Source organism: Miscanthus floridulus, chromosome 11 (assembly GCF_019320115.1).
Source record: "Miscanthus floridulus cultivar M001 chromosome 11, ASM1932011v1, whole genome shotgun sequence".
Classification (NCBI taxonomy): domain Eukaryota; kingdom Viridiplantae; phylum Streptophyta; class Magnoliopsida; order Poales; family Poaceae; genus Miscanthus; species Miscanthus floridulus.
The window spans coordinates 15894291-15916237 of record NC_089590.1 but is presented as its reverse complement, the minus strand read 5'-3'; the positions used below and the strand labels follow the sequence as shown (position 1 = coordinate 15916237).

The window sequence follows — 21947 nt, the reverse complement described above, 5'->3', positions numbered from 1 at the left end:
TCGGTAGTTTGGTACATCATGAGCATACGGTACTACCAGATTATTATCATAGTATAACTTAAGTGGTTTATAGATATCGTCAACCACTTTTAAATCGGGTATGAACTTTTTTAGCGAGTTCACATGTCCCGTTGCCTCATAACACGCTACAAACTCGACATACATTGTGGACGATGTAGTGACGGTTTGCTTTGAGCTTTTCCATGAAATAGCCCCCCTGCGAGAGTAAATACATATCCAAACGTGGATTTTCTATCATCTCCCGCATAATCAGAATCTGAATATCCCACTATATGAAGTGAATCAGATCTTATATACGTCATTATAAGGTTTTTCGTTCATTTCAAATAACGCAAGACTTTCTTTACTAATTTCCAGTGTTCTGTTCTAGGATTGCTCTGGAATCTGTCAAGTAACCCGGTAATAGATGCCAAGTCAGGGCGCGTACATACTTGAGTATATTATAAGCTTCCGACAGCTGAAGTATATGGAACCGCTTTCATTTGATCGATCTCATATTGGTTCTGAGGCATTGAAAATCTCCATATCTGTCGCCCTTGACTATAGGAGCAGGTGAGCGACTATATTTGTACATACTAAATTTCTTTAAGATCCTTTCTATGTATGTCTTTTATGACAGTCCTAATACCCCATTACTTCTATCTCGGTGAATCTCGATCTCTAGAACGAACGAGGCTTCACCAAGATCTTTCATATCAAATTTTGAGGACAAAAACTTCTTTGTCTCTGGTAGTAGACTGACATCACTACTAGCAAGTAAGATATCGTCCACATACAGGATAAGAAAGATAAACTTCCTATTCTTAAACTTTGCATAGACACAATTGTCCTCTACATTCTCTTTAAACCTAAAATTCCTTATTGTCTGATCAAACTTTAAGTACCACTGTCTTGAAGCTTGTTTTAATCCATAAATGAATTTCTTTAGGCGACATCCCATCCATTCTTTTTTCTTCCATGACAAAACCTTTCGATTGTGCCATGTAAACATTTTCCTCAAGTCCCCATTGAGAAATGTCGTCTTTATATCCATCTGATGTAATTCTAAATCGTAATGTGCCACTAATACCATTATGATTCTAAAGGAATCCTTACATGAGACTGAAAAAAAGGTCTCATGATAATCAATCCATTCTCTTTACGTAAAGCCTTTTGTCACAAGTCACGCTTTATATCTCTCTATATTTCTTTGAGAGTCAAGTTTTGTTTTGTAGACTCATTTACAGCCTACTATTTTGGCTCCTTTAGGAATTATTTCTAAGTCTCAAACTTTATTGGCATTTATAGATTTTATTTCATCTTCCATGGCCTCAAGCCACTTTGATGAATGGTTATTTCTCATGGCTTCTTCAAATGAGGTGGGATCATCCTTCATTTGAAATTTCTCAGTGTTGTATACTTCATAGTCAGTAGGAATAGCTGATTTTCTAACTCTTTGAGACCTTCTAGGGGCCTCCACATTTAGCACAACTTCTGTTTGAGGCTGTTGTTGCTCCCCCTCATGTGTAGCAATAGGTTCTACATGATCTTGAAGAACATGTTCCTCATCGTCATTCATTGTTTCCACAGACGAAATAACAACAGGTGCTGGCACCACAGTATCTTGCATTGTTGGTGTAGCGACAGCAGGTAGTGAGAAAAATGGCTCATGAATCATCGGAGTGGGCGCATATACCCGCTTCTCTTCAAGGTCAATTTCTCGAGCTGCCATGCTCCCCCTCATCATTTCATCCTCTAGGAAGACAGCGTGTCTCATTTCCACAAACTTTGTATGTCTGTCCCGACAGTAGAAACGAAAACCTTTTGACTTTTCTAGGTAGCCAATGAAATGACAACTTACTGTTTTGGAATCTATCTTCCCAATGTTTGGGTTAAATACTTTAGCCTCAGCAGGACTCCCCCCCCCACACGTAAGTGGTTTAGTGAGGGTACTCTTCCTGTCCATAACTCATACAGTGTTTTGGGTACCGACTTACTTGGTATTCTATTAAGAATATGAATGGCGGTTTTTAACGCCTCCATCCACAGGCTCAACGGTAAGGTGGAGTAACTTATCATACTGCGCACCATATCCATTAGGGTACGATTACGTCTTTTAGCTACTTCATTCTGCGGAGGTTCGCTCAGTGTAGAATAATGGGCTAATATGCCATTCTCCTGTAAGAACCTTGCAAAAAGGTCTAGGAACTTGGCCATATGGGATATGCCGACCGTAGTACTCCTCTACGATCGGACCTGACTATCTTAATCTTTAAATTGTGTTGGTTTTCAACTTCTGCCTTAAATATCTTAAATTTATCCAATGCTTCTGTTCTTTCTTTGATTGGATAAATGTAGCCATAACGGGAGTAATCATATGTGAATGTTATGAACGAATCATAACCATCCACACTCTTTATAGGAAATGGACCACAGATGTCTGTGTGAATAATCTGTAAAATTCCTGTGCTTCGTTTGACATCTTTTTATTTTTTTACATACTTTCTTTTTATGCATTCTCTATATTGTTCTAAATCTGAGAGCTCTAAAGGAGGAAGAATATCATTCTTAACTAGTCTTTCTATTCTCCCTCTCGAAATATGGCCTAAACGACAGTGCCATAATTTTAACGACGCATCATGAGCTCTCTTTCATTTTCTGTTTACATCCACAGACAAGGATACATTCTCATTGTCGCACGCAACGTTCCCATCATCGCGTACAATATTCACATCATCACATAGTGATAACAAATAAAGCTCATTTTATAAGATAGCAAGATCAACACATGCATTATTAAATGTTATCTTACAATTGCCATTTCCAAAATGGCAATCATATCCATCATTGTCCAAGCATGAAACACTAATTAACTTTCTCTGTAAAGCGAGAACATAAAGTACATCTCTAAGTAAAAGTGTGAAACCATCAGCAAGCTCTAGAGAAAGATCGCCAACGGCTTCTACATCTGCTCGGACTCCATTTGCAACTTTAACGTGTCTTTCGCTTCTTTGCGTAGTCCTCGTCGAACGGAATCCCTGTAAAGAATTAGCAACATGAACAGTTGCACCTGAGTTAATCCACCAAGTAGATTTCGAATACTGTACATATAGGGATTCATTTATAAACGTAATAATGTTCTCACCTTTCTTTGCCATGATATTCTTTAAGTAATCAGGACAATCTTTCTTATAATGTCCCATCTTCTTGCAATAGAGACACTGATCTTTCTCTACTATAAACTTGTTCTACTGAGGCTGATGCAGCATGAGACCCTTTCCCTTTGGCTTTGAGAAGGAGTTAGCATTATTATTCTTTTTTTTGTTGTCTTTCACATAATTGATAGTGCCACCATTGGCAGCTTTTATTCTCTCCTCCTCTTGTACACACATAGCCATGAGCCTCTCTAAGTTCCACTTCTCAGGCTATATGTTGTAGTTGGCAACAAAAGTGTTAAATTTCTTTGGCAAGGAAGCAAAAATCAGATGGATAAAGAACTCTTCCTTGAGAGCTAGATCCATTGGTTTTAGCTTGGATGCCAAATTGCTCATCCTTAGTATGTGCTCTCTTATGCCACCATTTTCAGAGTACCTCTCTGTCACCAGCTGCTTTATTAGCTGGGTAGCATATGTCTTTGAAGAGCCAGTGAACTGACTCTTTATTCTATCGAGGTACTCGGTGACCGTGGCACACTCTAGGATTGAGCCCACAATTGCAGGCTCAATCGTGTTCTTTATCACAGCCAAACATTTCTTGTTGGTAGTAACCCACTTCCTATGCTCAAGGTCATAGGACATCTTTTGGGATGTAAAATCCCTCTCTCTAGTTGCTCAAGCGACATCAGCCTCGTTTGTCTCCCTCACCAGTGCCACAGGCTCAGTGGGACACGATGAGGTGACTACCCAGTCCACCTCAGCCAAGATGAAGGCCATGTCAATCTATTTCTTCCACTCCGTGTAGTTATCACCTTTGAGAGTGGGGATCTCTTTGATACAACCCATCAAGTTGTATCCGCCTGAAAACACAATTCATATAGAGTGAGAACATAAACATAATAATAATAATTGCATGTCTTAGTTCCAACGTTAGTCAAAATTAAAACATACAATTATTCTCTACACTAATTCTATATCACCGTTGGGCAGAAATAGAATTAATGCACGATAAAACATCATAATATTGACATTAATCAATGTTGGTTAGAATAATAACAATATTATAATAAACTAAAACATATCTATTTTTCAAAATTAAATTCTCCCGTTGGTTCGAATTTAATAATGAAAATAACAACTTTAAATACGCAGCGGAAAAATAATTCAATTTAATGAATTTTACCCCCAGGAAAATTCTCTTTTCTATTTACTTTAAGCCATTTATCCATTTTCCAGGAAATAAATATTTACTAGAAAAAAAACAAAAAATAACTCATTTCTTTATTGTTCCTTTGGCCCGACCAAGAAATCGGCCCGGCCTGTTTCTGTTTTCGCGCACGCGCGCTGCCACCCAGGCCGCAACATGGGCCTAGGTCAACAAAGCGTCGCGGCCATGTGCCCCGCCTGGTACAAAACTAGCCCAGTCGCGCTCCGCTGTCGGATCGCATCCGACGGTCGCCCGGCCGTCTCGCCCGAACAAAACCGCAGACGCCAATCTCTCCTGAACCCTAAATGCTCATTTGCACCTCCTTCTCTCTCTCACTCTCTCAGCCGCAGCGAGGCGAGTCTGAGCGAGCAGACAACGAAGGGCGAGCAGAGCCTCGGTGCCATCGCCGCCCCCCTCACCGACGAGCGCGCTCCCCAGCAGGTGGGCGCGCCACCGTCGAGCGGTCTGGCTGTGGTGCCCCCTTGGCCAGAGCCCGGTGAGCAGCGCCCCTAGCTCGGCCTTCTTCTCCCCGTGCGCCGGCGAGCCGCACTACGGCGGTGTCAGCAGCGGTCGAGGCAGGCCTCCCCTTCCCCTTCTTCCCCTTCTAATTTGGGTCTAGTTTGTTCTTCTCGGATTCAACCGATTGGAGATCTAGGGTTAGGGTTTCACATTAGAGTTAGGGATTCGCTCTGTTCTTCTTCCCGAATTGATTGCGGGTTTAAGGTTCGGTTTCGAGTAGACTTGAAGTCGAGCCCTCCTTCTCTTCTTTCTTTCACCGGGTTAGGGTTAGGGTTGGGAAAACCCTCTTTCTTCTCAGATCCGAACTGGATCTGATTGGTTCTCTGCTTTCTTGTCTGTTTACCCGTTCTAGATCTAAAAACCCTAGAAATCGAGGCTCTGGTACCATTGTTGGACTATTCGGATCACATGGTCATAGATCTAGCCGGGTACATCATGTAAATGTATAGCATGTCCTAGTACATGAACTAGACAGAGATTAGAGGGGGGAGTAGTGCTAGGTTACCGACCATCGTAGGCCTTCGATCTAGAGGTGTCTGCCATGGGCGTTGCGTCGGTGTCTGCGCGAGGGCAGCGACGGTCGGTGAAGACGGTGTCGGTGATGAGCAGTGACGATCGGCGGTAAAGACCGATGGCGGCGCAGTGCAGTGGTGGAGGTGCTTCCCGTCACTGACTGCACCCCTCACTAGATTGGGTTTAGGGTTTGTCGGTGGGAAGCTTGGCTCAGGCGAACCTCGTACTCAGAGCCACCGGCCCTCACCTCTATTTATTGCGTAGTGTGACAGGGGCCCTCTAGCCATAGTGGGCTGGGTGCCTTCGATCAGGGCGCGGATCAAAGGCCCAACTGGGCCGTTGGGCCCAGTTTAGGATTATAGATCAATCTAACAGAAAGAGGATGGGTGTGGCACAAGATCTGTTCGTTGTGCTGTGAGAAGCGTGGAGTTCTTTTCTGGAGCCGGTGTCTTGGTCGTACACGAGTAACGGGGGGGGAGTCGATCGATTGACTAATCCAAGTAGCAGGAACACGAACACTAATAGCATGCATGGAACTCGATCAATTGCCTGTTGTTTTGTGTTTGCGTTGACCTCTAATCACCGCAGCGTTTCCTGCTTGTACTTTGTTCTTCACCATGCTTAATGAAAAACGTGCCACATGGCACGGTGAACTCAATCAGAGTCATTGGACTCATTGCTTTGTTTAGTTCCGCAACATATACGGCAAAATAACCCTCACTATTAGGCTAGTCGTTTGTAATGAATTAGATGGAAGGTTCTGGTATATTATAAGCTCTGGGAGACCTGGCCTGATATGACAGCGACTGATGGGTATAACCAGCGGCGAAGCTACGTCATGGGTTGTGGGTGCGGCTGCACCCATAGAAAAACGAAAATCCAATACTATATTCAAAATTTTACCATGTTTGCAACACAAATTCAAGTATCTATCTAACAAGCGCACCACCCTTTGATTCGCTCTAGCTTGGCCACTGGGTATAACGAGCTGGCCGGATGAGCCGTGCATTCTAATACTAGTTTTTTTTTTATGAATTTGTTAGTCAATGTCCGAATATATTTTGAAAGTATTTCTAATAGCAAACATAACTATGCCAATTTTGGGTGACTAATCGAAATAGTATTGTATATATCTTGATATACTTTCGTACGAAGGGACTACTGACCACTTACATGTCACGTTTAATTATTGTCAAAGAATATTTTGAATTGTTAAGTATGGACCGGAGAAACGTTGACTCTATATAACATGCTATAATTGTTTTCCTTCATTGAACCTTGTTTATATGGCTATGCTGATGTTTTGTATCATTGTGTTATATTTAAGACTCATTTCACTAGGATCATTAAATAATTAAATGCATAGAAACAACTCTTACAGTGTATGGTTAGAACTCTCCCATAGGCAACTCAACAAAATTGGTTCCATAATCTTATTCAGTCAAACATTTATTTTTATTAATATATAGTAGCATTATCTCTTTCAACTTTGTGCCATGTGAACAGTAACAAATGCACAAGTGAGCTACACATCATCACATTTACATTAAAAAAATGATAAATCCCTAAAAAACACACTCCAACACCCCCAGCAGTACTCATTACCTAACACTCATTTAAGAGTAAATGTCACTAATGGTCCTTCAATTAACTTGTCCTTAGTTCTCATGCCGGTCTTAATACTTACAAATTGCATACTTTAACTCCTTAAACTTGTCTCGAGTTCTCGTCACGGTCCTAGTACTTACAAATTGCACACCCGGCTCTCTAAACCTATATTATTGCACCATCCATGACTGTACTGCACACTCGGCTCCCTAAACTTGTTCTAGGTTCTCATCACGGTCCCAATACTTAAAGTGCACACCCGACTCTCAAAATCTATATTATTGCACCATCCATGACCAAACACCCCCTCACCGCATGGCCACACATCATTGTCCTCGCCACATGCCGCCGCACGAGCACGTCTCACCCATGTGGCTGCTCCTCACTACACCTCGCTCGTCCCGCCTGCTTGTGCTACATCGCCAGTGAAGTGTCATACATGTAACACCTCTAGTGTTACGATCTTGCTTAGCGCTTAGATTAAGGCCTAAAAGAAATTAACAAAACAAGTTTTCGGGTGTTAAAATTTTTAAAACTCACGTGAAAGGATAATTAAATTGTAGGTCTCATTTTTATGAGAAGAGAAGCGAACGGGATGTTGGGATGTTGTGAGTTAGTTCAATTAATGTGTAAACATGTTTATGAAATTCTAATAAGAAAAATATGATAAGTTGTTTTAGATGCTCGGCATGAAAAATGGTTTCTGTAAATGAAAATGTGACATAGTTTATAATTAGAAAGTGCCATTTTTGAAGAATTATAGTATGCAAAATACTTAAATAGTGCTTTAATATTTTGTTTCCACGAGTTAGTACGAAGGATGGACTAGGTCATGACATGTTGTCTAGTTGAAATTGATGAAGCTCCGACCTTTTAAAAATTCAATCAAAGGTGTTAATGGTTGTTTAGTTCAAGCGGGACTCTCATCCTTTCTAAGTCTATAACGCTAATCGACGATGCCATTTCGACATTTAAATTCCTACAAAAACGATTAAGCAATTTGTATATGTTGGAGCACTATTGGTTGTCCCAAGATGAGCACTTGAGCATAGTGTAGGTTAAAGTAGTGTTAGGTGTTGCGATACTCTCGCAAAACTTGTTCAAACTTCGCTAAGAACGCGCTACGAATTATAATCTGGTGCTCATTACGAACCAGCGTTCAGCGTAACGAACCCAGATTGGCATGCTTCTATCTCCCCTTCTGTTTATCCTCTTCACGTGCCGATCGTTTCTTTGGAATGTTGGTACTACGGGCCTAGGGATAGGAGAGTTGATTGAGCCTCAAACATGATCGTTGATAGTTTTTCGTTCGCTTTAAAACTCGTGCATAGCTCCCAGTCAGACCGTTCGGTTAGGAGTGCGCGGCCACCACGTTGGCGCTCGCGCGTGGCCATAGGCTGGCGGGAGCTACCCTCGGTCTAGCCACGGTGTGGCCGTGCCTTGGCTAGCCCTAGCTATGGCGCCTGCTGCTAGCCGATGACCTCGGCACTCCCCTCGGTCGCCGCTGCCACCGGGCCTGGTGTGGCCGTAGCCGCTCTCTACCGGGCACGAGCTGATGTCGACCGTAATGCCGTCCGCGCGCGCGTACAGGGAGGTGCCCTTGTCCGTTGCCGTTCGGTCACTACAGCGCTCGCTCTCCGCCACTCAATCCACCTACCCCGCCTTACTCTCGGCGTCGTGACGTGCTTTGCTGCGTCGCGGGGCCATGCTGCCGCGTGCACATGGCCGAGAAGGTACTCTCTAAAGGCTCCCCGTGAGCACTAGACAGCGTGATCCTTGTCCTCCCTCGTGCGACTGTGCCACGTGCCGCCATGCTTTGTCGGTCTTGGTCGTGTCACCTCGGCCTAGGCCACTCCCCGCGCCGTGGTGGTGGCAGTGCACCGCTTTCTCCTTTCCCCTTTCTTATTCACCGGCTCGAGGTTTTCTAGTCCAATTCCTGGCGTCGGCGTGTAGTAGAGGGAGTTAGCTAGGCGCCCCATTTGCACCAAGTCCAGTCGTCGTCTATCGCGGTCGAATTTTGATTTCTTCTCGCTGTTGGTTATGGACGCCGCTGAATCGATAGATTGGGAGGTGCGTCTAGTAGGAAGGGTGATAGTTAAATTGCTCGTGGCCCTGTGCTCATCTTGACTCCCTCAACCCGGTGCTCGCGCTGTTTTGGACAGGGTGCTCATCATCGGTGCGGCGACGCGCTGGTGCCGTGCTCGGAGCGCCGCCGTGTGGTGTGGGCGCACGTGGCTAGGGTTTTTCTGACTTTCCCCTTCGCAACTGGGTGCTCGACTGGCTTCGGGGTAAGTCCTTGTTGCTCACTTGCAAGCTCTACCATATCATTAGCGCGTAGTTTCATCGGAACAGGTTCGCCGTCGACGCGGATCGCCGCCCACCCCGACAGACCACGACAGGGCGACGCCGAGTGCCCAACCGCCACCATCGCTGCAGGTTTAGTCGTAGATGGTGGTCGATCTGTTAGTGCCGTCGCGGTAGGTCTAGCGCGTCCGGCATAATAGCTATCGCCGTCGGTGTGCCGCGCCGCTGTGCGCGGGCACGCCGAGGACCGTCCCATTGCAAAGGCAACACATTCTAGGGACTTTAATGCATAATGTGAGTCTACAGTAGTGCTCTGTTGCTCTGCCTGATTATCCTAAAAACTGAGTCCTCTTTTGCAAAGTGCCACACGCGCGGGCTTTCCCCTGCCTTGGGCCGTTTTGGGCCACCGCGGCGCGCACGCGCCCGCACCCCACACTGGGCCGGCAGGCCAGATGGGTTAAGGTCCTCCATTTTCTTTTTCCATGTATTTGCTAATTTAGTTTCTAAGCCAAACTTGTAAATTCAATACCAATTTGTGTAGCTAAACAAAATTGTGAAACTTATTTTGTTAGGTTCCTAAAATCATGATCTATCTTCTAGTATATTTTATTCACATTGTTTCATAGAATTTTCAAGAGTAATCTAATTAATTCGAGATGCTTAATATTGTTAAAGCATAAACTTGTAGGAATTGTTGTGATGAATGGGTAGTAGCATTGGCTCTAAATTTTTTACAGTAGATTCCTAACATTATTAGGTGCTCACTGTAATTTTTGTAGCTCAATAGGGATTAGTTGTTAAGGTAACTAAATGATCCCTACTAAGAAAATATACATTTAATCAATCAAATGTCAAAATAATTGGGGATTTGTAGAACGAAAACATTTTCTGAAAACGAGCCTCACTTGACAACGTGGATACATGACTTAGTACGTTAGTCATTAGAGGTAGCTCATTAGCTTGCGAGACGTAATCGTACATTAGAGTTGTGGTTGCCGTGGATTATTTACGTCCTTACGTTGCATCCACGTATTTCATGATAGGAGCGATGTTGGATCGTGGAGTCGTCTGGAGTAGCGGAGGCAGATGGTGACTTGATGATCGTGCCACCATGATGAAAAGCTAACTTGGTTATATTTTAACCAGACAAGCCCCGGTGTATAACCTCTATTATTCTGCACTTTATTTTATGCTTGTGCATTAAGTTTAAGGAGTTGAATGAAACCCACTTGCATATATATATATATATATATATATATATATATATATATATATATATCCTTATCCCATGAGCCTTACTAGTATGACAGGATCGTATAGATTGCTATGCTACAGGACTCCGGTAGAAGATATATATATATATATATATATATATATATATATATATATATATATATATATATATATATACATATACATATACATATATATATCCTTATCCCATGAGCCTTACTAGTATGACAGGATCGTATAGATTGCTATGCTACAGGACTCCGGTAGAAGTCGAGTGATTGCCTGTCACTCGCGAGAGATAGAAAAGATATTATTGTTGTTATTATATTACTATCGCATGGAATATATATGAATGATAATTGGAGACCGGGCGGAATGGTACTTTGGATCTGGACTTGGTTTGGCATTCGAGCGAGGCTCGGATTACACTTGTTCTGCCTGTGTAGGTTAAGGACCGGTCGTTGCATTGGGTTCTAGTCAGGTCATAGACTTATTATCCTGAGCCCATACTTATTTATGGGAGCAGGGAAGACTCGTTGCTCTCTTGTCGTGGGTTCCTGCTCTTTCTGGACCGACTGATTGGAAGATGGGATGGTGGAGGTCTAAGCACCACACTGAGTCCGGGACTCAGGTGTGGGGACTTGGAGTCCAAGTTTGGACGGGGACCTGGACCCCTTGACAGGAGAGTGGTGGGTTGGTCCTGCTTGTGCCTAGGGTACAAGCGGGGCGTGTGTTTTGGGGTACCCAACTGGGCATATTGATTCACGAATCGTCGGGTAATCCGGTATGACTTGTCTACAATCTAGCACCATAGTAAGAACTGAAAGATGAAAGATGGTGAAATGGATCTGATTGCTTACCACCTGCTTAAAAGTAGCACATGTGCTTACATAGAATGGTTAGTTAATGAACTAATAGTGACTGCTAATGAAACTGAATATAAGGACGCACTTTTAGTAATGCTTTCTACAGATGCAATAACCCATGAGCCAGATATCTTTGCATATCCTTGGAGTATTTTCTTTCCTCCCGACGGGTAAGCCTTGCGGAGTACAATTGAGTACTTAGGGTTTGTTCTACCTTGTTGCAGGTGACAGAACATGTGGAGCTGACAATTGTGTGTGGAAACCTTCTGGTGGTCTCAGCGAGGATTTCCTTAACGTTGCGGAGATAGGGTGTATTTGACACTTCCACCTAAAATGTTTTACAATGGAAAGCTGATAACCTGTTATGATGTATATAACGGATCATCATGTTAATGTTTAACTTGCCGTTAAATGATTTTATTTTCGCTGAAACTCTGATAACATGATTATAATTCCGTTGTTATAAACAATAAAAATTATACTCTGATGTTGCATGAAAAGTGATGTAAGAAATGACTAAAATGTTGTGAGTTTTATTTTCCCATTTATGATCCCGTTGAAAATGTGGATTTTCGGGTTCTTCCATGGGGTGTGCTCGACGGAATTGCGTAATTTAGTGTCCTCCAATGAGTACTTAGTGTCTAATGGAAGACGAGTACTTCTAGGAGGCATTAGATTAGGCGGTTCTGCCACAATACCCACGCCACGCCACAGCGACGCACCACCATGTTGTTCCCTTGCTAAGGTGCCTAGCCTCCACCCCCCCTCCCCATGGTGGTGTAGCGTGCATATATAGAAGGATGAGCTCGATCTTTGCGGTGAGAGGCAAGGAAGGCCGAGAGGGTGGGGAGCAGGTGTGAGGATATGGCAAGCATAAGATCCTGCGCGGCGAAGAGAAAGCTAGAAAGGAGACAAGGAGTACGGTGATAACAATGTCGAGTCGAGCAAGAGTGCGGAGGGCCATGGCGGTTGGAGCCCACCTGGCCACTCATCTCTGAGAAAGCTAGGTTACATAGCGTGGCGGTGCGGGTGAGCATGGCAGGGACCCGACAATGCGGTGTGGGTGTGGCACCGCACCAATGGCATAACACAGGTAGGCACGGGGCGGTAGACAAGTGGGGTGCAATGCGGCATGGCCACGTAGGTGAGGCAAACAAGTGTCGTGCGACGCGTGAGAGGGAGAGGTAGGCATGGGGCGGTAGGACAAGTGGGGTGCAGTATGACATGATACGTGGGAGATGGGCGGACAGGATGGTACACTATTACAAGTTTAGGGAGCTCATATACAATTTGCTATTACCAAGATATGATGAGTACTCAGAACAAGTTCAGGGAGCCGATTATGCAATTTACATGTGCTAGAACTGGAATGAGCACTCATGCAATTTACAATCCGAGATAAGAAATCAAAACAAGTTCAAGAGCCAGCAGAAAATTTACTACTCATTTAATATACATGACGCAATGCACCGCAAGTTACATCCTTATGTCATCTGTTAAGAAGTTTCCACATGATCTAAATGTTTAAAGCAAACTATATATGTTTTGTTCATTAAACCTACAATTATCTATACGAAGATTCACGTGAAAGAAAAGAATAACCAGAGAATAGGGCACATCATAGTTCATCTCGTGCTTGAGATTTCTTCACAGCAAGACCATTTTCCACCCATGCGGTGTAACCACCTTCTATGTTCTTCACATTTCTAAATCCCTGTTTTCATAAGCATTCACATGTTTCAGATAAAAAAGGAGACATAAAAAATAATTAAGATGTTTTCTTGATTTTTAAGGCAACACTAAGGAAAGCGTAAAGCCCAATTTAGCAAACACCTTCATACTCGAATACCGGACAACATACCCTCCCTTGACAAATTACCCCACCCCCTCCACAAAATAGTTCAAAGTGGCTTTGAGAAGGTGTTTAGACAGAAGTTCTTTTGTTCAGCCCCTAAATTTCTCCGCCGTAGAGTTTCAGGACTTGCAATTTGCGACAAATTAAACAGCACTGCCATATAGTGTTCAGCAAAATTTTGCGCTACCTGCCCTGATGTTTTATGCTTGAGGTCGATCTGACTCTGTGTCTCTGCCTATGTGTGTTATAAACTTACAATTTTGAATTATGTGAACATGGTTTCTCTAATAATTTGGAACAAGAAAGCCATCCTCATTATTGAATATCAATGCAGCTAAGATTGTACCCCAAAGAAGATTATTTTACCAGTATTGTATAACCAAAATTAGTCATGCAAGAAACATAGGATCATGGTAATTTTGTTTTCTATTAAGGCCTAAGATTCCATAAGACAAATCAGATTGAATGAACAATATGCAATCGTGTAGTCCTATACTGTACAACGTACAATTATCCAATGACAACTGAAGCCTCAAGGGGAAGCAAGGGAAAAGGTCTTACAGCTGCCATGAGATCAGCGCATGCTAGTTCAGACCTTACTCCGCTTTTGCAGCCCTTGAAAGAAAAACAGGTGGATCAGCAGAAGAACAAGCAAGATAAAAAGATCATTGTGAGAATAAACGCACACATGCCATGGTGTATAAATACAATTAATCTGATGAGCTGTGGGTAGAGATCATCAGTAATACCACAACGATGTTGTCCTCTTTGTCGAAATCTGCTGCGACCTGTGCAATGAACTGGGTGTTCTTCTCCGTTCCTGCTGAAACCATACAAGGTCACATCCAGTAGAGTACAGTTCAAGCTAAAGATCTCACAGCTAAAGGTTCAAACAGCTAGTGTTTTCTTAGGGACAAGAAAGTCTTGTGATGTAAGATCTGTATTTTAATTTGTTTGTTTTGGAGACTTGCCTTGTGAAGTGAAGAAAAGATAGGGCACGTTAAGGGAATCCTCCACATGGCCATTCCTGAATTCCTCCTCCGTTCTGTTAATATAATTTGTGTTCAGATTAATCGAATCAAAAGCTATATCCTATAGAGATCCATGTAATATGCAAGAACATGATTATAAATCGGCTCTGGGCAAGTTTTTTTTTATTCTTCAAAAAAAGTTCATTTTTCTTTTGGAAAAAGTGAACATTTTTTTGTGACAAAAGGCTCACTGCAAGGACGGGTAATCAGTCTGCAGAAAAGAGTATTGATAGCTCTCTGACAGAAAACGGCTATTCAGAACATTCCTTGAGCAAACTATTTCCAGGATAACCAATTTGGGAAATTGATTGTAATGGAAGCCAAATATTGGTCGACTGTAGGAAAAGCTAGTCGCTGGAGAGTGACAGAATTGACATGGTAACCAAGGTCTGAAGGTCGAATAACAATCAAACGAAGGTTAGAAACATAAATTCTGTTTCATTTGGTGCCTCATGACTAATAGTAAGTTTATGTGAGGCACCGGATTCGGGAGTAGCACGGCAAGAAGGCAGCTAGTTACTATACTAGTGACTGAATGCTGAGAGAAAGCACTCAAACAAAGCTTGAGCAAGCAGAGAAGAACAGTCACCTCACCAGGCACGAGTTATCAAAAAAAAAAAAAAAAAAAAAGTTCACCTGACGTCCAGGTAGCGGTGACCGCCGGAGCGGATGAGATCACTGGCCGCCGCCACGCCCACGGCCACCACCGGCGCGGGCGACGGCTTCTCCGAGCCGCGCGCCACCAGCAGCAGCACGGACAAGGTGCAGATCGTAAGCAGGATGGCCGGCCTCATGGTCATCCTTTTTTTTTTTTGACCAAACCTCATGGTCATCCTGGCTGGACGAGAAGAAGAAGGGGGCCAAGGCCAAGGGAAGAGAGAAACAGGGGCGGTAACGGTAAGATGCGACGACGAGAGTTTGTGCAAGGCGCAGAGCAGAGGTCGGGAGTTGTACTTGGCATGAGCATGGCCATCCATCATCTTAAAATAGCCAAGTGCGACTGTACTGCCGGTAGAATTGTGAATTAGCACACAGTTCAGGTTTGCTTCTGTGGGTGGGCGGAGTCCGATCCCGACAGCTCCGCGGTTTCGTTTCAGCGCACCAGGCCGCCGAGGGTCCACTTTCCTGTGGGCTGGTCGGCCTCTGCTGCAGAGCCAAGCAAGTTGATGGCCTATTGGCCTCGTCCGTCTGCATTGCGTTATTACAAATGGAAAAGGGCACTCTCCCTGAAGTTGCGACCTGGTTTCTAGGCTAACTGGTGCTGGTTTGCTGTAAGAAGAAATCACTGTTGACTGGCTGAGCGAACAGGCTTGAAAACTAGTACTATTACACTGTACATTAATTGCTCCAAGTAATTCTCAACTGTATTAAACAGTCCAACGGCAGGTTTCAGAAACCAAGCACAGGACAATCGTAACCTTTTTGGCTCCGAAATTGGAATGCTACACTCGTAATTTCGCATCAAGGATTCAGGGGAAAAAAACAGAACAAGATCACCAACGCAGATGAAGCAACTCGATTCCAGAATCAATAGTACTGTAGCAAACAGCTGCTGCAGCCGTGGAAGAAGCTGCAGCAAACGAAGTCTTTCGTTCCGGGAGCAATTTATGTGTACTGGCTTATAACATATAATTTATGTGAAAAATTTGGAAACTCAAGAGTTATGAAACACAATTTATAAAAAAAAAGGGTTATTAAAAACAAATTAACAGATTAACTTATAATTTATGGCAAAACTTGCAAACATAAAAGTTATTAGTAACACACAAAGGAACGAATTAACTTATAATTTATAGCAAAACTTACATAAGTTTCGAAGAATTAATAACGAGTCACTCTGTCCTCAAATACTACAGTGTAGGACTGGATAATTTATTTTCTTACATGTGGCTGATATGTGAGACAACATTAAAGAACATACTATCAGTGATCAGGTCTTGCATGATACTATGCTTCCCTAAAGTAAGCTGGCATCCTCGTTGAACTGAATTTACCGAGAGCTCCAATCCATGGTACTTTAGCTCACTCACCAGAACCTGTCAGGCTGCCAGTCAAAGGGAGCCAAGAATTCCATTGTGTTTTCGCGGTGGCTCCTGACTACTTTGGTGAGCCTAGGCACTTACCCACGCATATGGTGCACTGGTGTGTGGGTAAATGAAATGCAAACTTGTAAAGCAGCCTATCCTTCAAAGTACTAGCAAGTCCTTCACCTCAATAAAAATAAACTGTAACTTAGTTAATACACTGGCTGGATTGACCCAGTTGAGCCAGAGGGTCCAGTTTTTGGTTGGATCTCCGGGCTAGGATGGGTCTAGTAAGTAGTAACTAGGGTTGCACTTGAACATTGCATACCACTGCATTCCTCAATAGTTTGATAGTTTGGTGCTAACATGGACAGAATACTAGAGATAAGCACAAAGGTTAGCTGTATGATGACCGTAGGAAGATTGGACCCTCGTCTAAAGTAACCTTATACAATTTCATTGTATATGTTATCTAAAATTTCCTCAAAACCAAAAGAAATTGTTAAAAAACAATAAGAAAGAGATGATGAGTTCTAATTTTAGAGTTTGTTAACAATGAACTTGTGTTGTCACCAATGAGAAAATATTTTTTTATTGACATATTGAACATTAGATTGACTAATAAATGACCTACTTTTGTGTTTACCACGATATCGATAGGGCCTCTTTCTTTTATCATTCTTCATTCTTTAATCAACCTAGGACCTCTTTCTTTTATCATTCTTCATTCTTTAATCAACCTAGGGCCTCCGCTATGTCAGGACAGGTTAGTTGCAAAAGATTTGCTAGGCCGTTTTGCTATTGGCAGCTATTTGGGTAGTACTTCTCCAAAGTAGTATTTGTGCAACAATATAGAGGTAACTTTTACAATTTCATACATAAGGATACAAGAAGTTATCAAGGATAATTTGTAGCTCACCTATGCAGCATAAGCCTCCTTTGCTAGGGATCGGAGGAACCTCATAAGTTGTTTCGTTGCTCCAGAAAGCTTCACATTAGAATCTTCCCCATCTTTATTTTGTGTGCTTTCTTGGACCATGTGAGCTCTCTTCACAAGCTTCCGCAGTTCCTATTGGCAAAATGTTAAGAAACTGAAGAACCTCAAACATTGAGCCAGAACAAATGCACTTGACTTAGTTGTTTTGGTAAGTTTAGGTGTGCAAGAGCATCCCAAATGCCTCAATAGGTATTCATGAGAAAGTTTAGTTTTAGATTTCGATGTAAACACCAGTCTTACATGTTGGATATGTTAAGCTTCAGCATTAGAATTGTTCATCTTTGACATACTCAAAGCACAGCCAATAAGGCTCAAGAAGAAAAGAACACAAGTTTATGGTCTCACTTACCACACCACCAAGAAATATACAACCAACAGGGTTACATGTAGTTTAATTAATACTACATTGCAATGCAAACACTATTATTACTGGATTAATGCAGATCAATGTTAAAGATCACAATGCTACTAACCATGCTTCCCATATGGCCATATGGGATCATAGTAACCATGTTGCATAATCTGAAGGGATCAAGGGGGTGAACGAAAGGTTTATTGTTGCTTCGATTTAAGTTCTGCGATGTTACATCAGAATAAGCATCGTGCTCTTAAACATCCTAAAAACATAGCAATCGTCTAAAATCTAGTTTGAAATAACAACATTCATGTTTCAGTAATTTAGTTTCTTACAATTAGTATACTTAACCTGAACTAGGATATACACTTATTCCTTAACTGTTTCCATAGACCTAACATCAGTTTTGCTCTGAGGTTGTTACAGTCACAATTCATAGTTACACTTGCTACATTGAATCAAGCATGACTCTATTACAAATGATAACACACAATGCCAATAATGTCAGTGATATGCACCAAAATAATAGATATTCAAACATTGGTTAAATAACAACAAAAGACTTTTAGATAGCTATACAACAAGGCTCAAAATTTAGATTGCTGATCAAGGTTTGAAATTTGTGGCATGGGTAAGAAATATAGAATGCATTTACTTATTAGGCTATTTGACAATAGCCAATAAGGACGAAACAACCACTCAGGCAATTAAACATGCTTAACATGGATTATTATTGTGGACCCTTATTGGGAAAAGCAGTACCAAATGAGGCTTCATGGTTCTAGGTTAGCTTTCATTATCAGAAAATATATTACCAAGTATGAGTCCTTTAGAGATCGAGTACTTCATTGTTTAGATCCTTAGTTAAGATATTTGTGTAGGTTAAGATGAGCCTTCCCTTTAAAGCAACATGCATTATACTTCCATAAAGCAATTAAGAAATAATTAAGTCTCCCATCCCAGTGTAAGTCTACCCCTCTCTAGAAACATTACCGGAAGGTCCCGAGTTCGAGTCGCGGTCTCCTCGCATTGCACAGGCAAGGGTAAGGCTTGCCACTGACACCCTTCCCCAGACCCCGCACAGAGCGGGAGCTCTTTGCACTGGGTACCTATTTTCTTTGTTTCAGCAATAGCTTTTTGTTTGGATAAAGGTGAATTTCAGCTATCAATTTTCCATACGTTTTGCATGAAAGGATGAACAGACCAATATAAGTGAGGGCCTGAAGACCTGAACAAAATTCATGCAAGAAATGTAAAACAGGTAAGGACTCCTTAGACTCCTGCTCTTTGAGATCGAAAGAAACTACGTAATTACTGATTTCCAGAGTGTACTCAATATTTTCTCATTTTTTAACCGAATCTGCCTGTATACTTTATCTCTCTACTTCAACAAGACAACAACAATAATTTTACCATTTCATTCAAGGGAAAATGATCGAAGGTCTGTTTCTTAAACTGCGTTTGCACAAAAAAGGTTGGATTCTAGCTTGTTAAACTAATTTCAGTTAAGTATTTTGGACAAACCATACTAGACTGCCAGCAAAGAGTCGGTCAAAGGATGGAGATGAGAGCAAGTTACATACCTTACTTAGTGATGAAGGTACATTGTTGGTGGAAGAGGAGGAAGTGGAGAACCTACTTGATGAAGAAGAGGTAGCTTTTTTGGTTAACATAACTAGAATGATGAAGACCTAGCAAACACTGAACTAACCTTTCAGTATTTCAATAGGACAATCAAGAGTATATGAAAATTGCATATAGATGGTTTGGTGGCCTCCTATGCAAAGACATCTCAGTTACTAATGAAGTTTACTCTGTCCATGGTGTTGAATTTGATCGTCAGGTATTGTTGTGCATTGCGCAGAAGTCTTCCTGGTTAAAATTGATATAACATAAAATGAAAAGTACATGACAAATATAGCTCAACAATTCTTTACTGAGTCTCGATTTCTGAAAACCTACTTCTTTACTACTTTTGCATCCATGTATCAACACATATTATGTAAATTAAGTTTTATAATTATAAATACCAAAACCATATTGCCATTGAAGAGCTTAAAAACACTTATAGTTATAAATCAATCTCTAAATGTCATGGATCAACAAATTCCATTACTGAACCAAGCACCCTCGAAGAAGAACACAATAATTCGGCATAAGAAAATGCAGGTAGGACATGATCAGAGAAACAGATGGACCGATGTAATTGAACTGTCTCCTCCTTCCTTCCCGCACATCAGGCCCAAATTTCTGAGAACCAAGAATTACATGTGAACGTCCCCAATCCGGTGATCCACCACAATCTCGTCGAGGAAACGAATGGATGAACGAACCTTCACGAGCATGAGCGTGTCGAACACCTCGCGCTCCAGCGACGCGGCACTGAGGATGCACTTGATCTGAGGCGGGGAGAACTTGGCGAGGTCCATTCCCCACTTCACGGCGCGGCGGGCCTCCCGCTTCAGTTCGTTGCGGCTCTTCTTGAAGGAGACGGCGGCGCCGTCGCCCGGCGTCTGGATCGTCGGTGTCCTCGGCATCGGAGGGCAAGGGGCCTGTGGATCGGAGGGTGCGCGGGTGGCGGATGCCAGGTAAGGGGGGCGCGAGTGACGATAGGAGGCGGGCCTCCTTGAGGAAGAGGAGCGGATGACGTAGTGGCAAGGCGGCGGCCGCGGCCGCATGCGCCATGTCGAATTGCTCGACGACTCGCTACAGGAAGGGCATTTGCCAATCGGACACTCGGTAAGGAGGTTTTTTTAATTTTTTTATTTAATTTTTTTTTCTGAGTGTCTTTATAGGGGCATTCGGCAAAGTTATTCAAAAAAAAAAATCTATACCAACAACTGGATCGGGGCACTCGGTAAAGTTGTCTCCTTTGCCGAGTATCCAGCGCTCGGCAAAGGGGCGGGTGGGAACACTTAGGCGAATTCGACCGGGCAGTCCAAGCCATACAGCCCCCGCGTGCGCCGCTCCCGGTCGTCCCCGCGCCGCGCGTCGCCCTTCCCCGCGCCGTGCGCCGGCGCCTGCCCCCGCCCCCGCCAGCCCCCCACCCCCGCGCCCACGTGTGGCCGAGCATGGCCAGCTCGCCCATGTCGGCCCGCCAACGCCGGCGGGTGGAGGAGGAGGGGGAGGAGGGGGGAGAGGAGGAGGAGGAGTAGGAGCCGGCCCTGCCCCCGGCCGCGCCCCGTGGACCGCCCGCCCCGATGCCGCCCGTGCCCGATCCCGTTCCCAACTCCGGCGACCCTGACCTCGACCCTGACGCCGCCCGCCCCTACCCCCGGCGCCTGCTAGGTATGCCCTCTCTGTTGTTGTTGTCATGGTAGTGATAGTTGTAGTAGTAGTGCTAGTGGTAGTAGTAGTAGAACTAGTGGTAGTAGTAGTAGCAATAGTGGTAGTAGTAGTAGAACTAGTGGTAGTGGTAGTAGTAGTAGCAATAGTGGAAGTAGTAGTAGAAGTAGTGGTACTACTTGGATATATTCTTCTGCATGGATTGATATCCAAACTACATGGCTTCTCTTGAGACATATGTGGTTGTCGGCCATCGTGCCGTTGTTTTTTTTTAGGTTTTGGAAACCTCACCGTGCAGGGGAGGTTCTGCCGATTTTTTTTAAAATGACAGTATTTTGTTCCATTTTTAGAGAAGAGCCCGTCGGAGCCGAGTTGGAGTTCCCGTCGCCGTGCCGGTCTGCTGCACCGCGTCGCCTCGCCACTGCACCGACCCGCCACGGCCCTGCTAGCCTGACTCCGCCGCCACCCTAAGTATAACCCCTCTTTCCGTATCATGGTCGTAGATCACGTAACCTAGTTAGACGTCTCCCGTTCGAAAGAGATACGGTTGGAGGTATGCAGATCTTTGCATATCTATGACCGTATCTGTTTCGGATTGTCCACGTTTTTTGGACAGCCCGCGGATGCGTAGATGGGTTAGTTTTCATGGTCTCCTCCGGTCTGAGACAGAGTTTCGGCATCACCTCCCTGTTGTTCTCTGGATACGCACTCTTTTTTGGCAGGATGTGTATCTGGAGAACAGCGGGGAGATACTGCCGAAATTCTATCTCGGATAGGAGTAGAGTATGGAAACTAACCTCATTTACGCATCCGTGGGTGGGATTAGGACCTATCCTCACATATTAGACAGTAGGAACACCATGTAGATGCAACTGATGGTTACATTACTCGCTGATACGTATGTTAGAGGATGAATGACCGTCAGTGGATGTACACGGGCTGGAGAAGTCAGAGTGATTACATCACGGAATAGATGAACAAGCCCGATGCTTTCT

At 43.4% G+C, this 21947-nt stretch overlaps 1 protein-coding gene and 1 pseudogene across 1 annotated transcript; both read right to left on the bottom strand.

Moving 5' to 3' along the window:
- Positions 1–12828: 12828 nt before the first annotated feature.
- LOC136494559 (thiosulfate sulfurtransferase 16, chloroplastic-like) lies at positions 12829–15244 on the bottom strand. Its single transcript, XM_066490713.1, has 5 exons — positions 14928–15244; positions 14232–14305; positions 14010–14080; positions 13822–13875; positions 12829–13119 (listed from the first exon to the last, which is right to left on the bottom strand). Exons 1-5 carry the CDS (start codon positions 15122–15124, stop codon positions 13024–13026), a joined length of 492 nt encoding a protein of 163 aa, XP_066346810.1. The 5' UTR covers positions 15125–15244; the 3' UTR covers positions 12829–13023.
- Positions 15245–17241: 1997 nt separating this feature from the next.
- LOC136494560 (uncharacterized) lies at positions 17242–20389 on the bottom strand (annotated as a pseudogene).
- Between the last annotated feature and the right edge of the window lie 1558 nt (positions 20390–21947).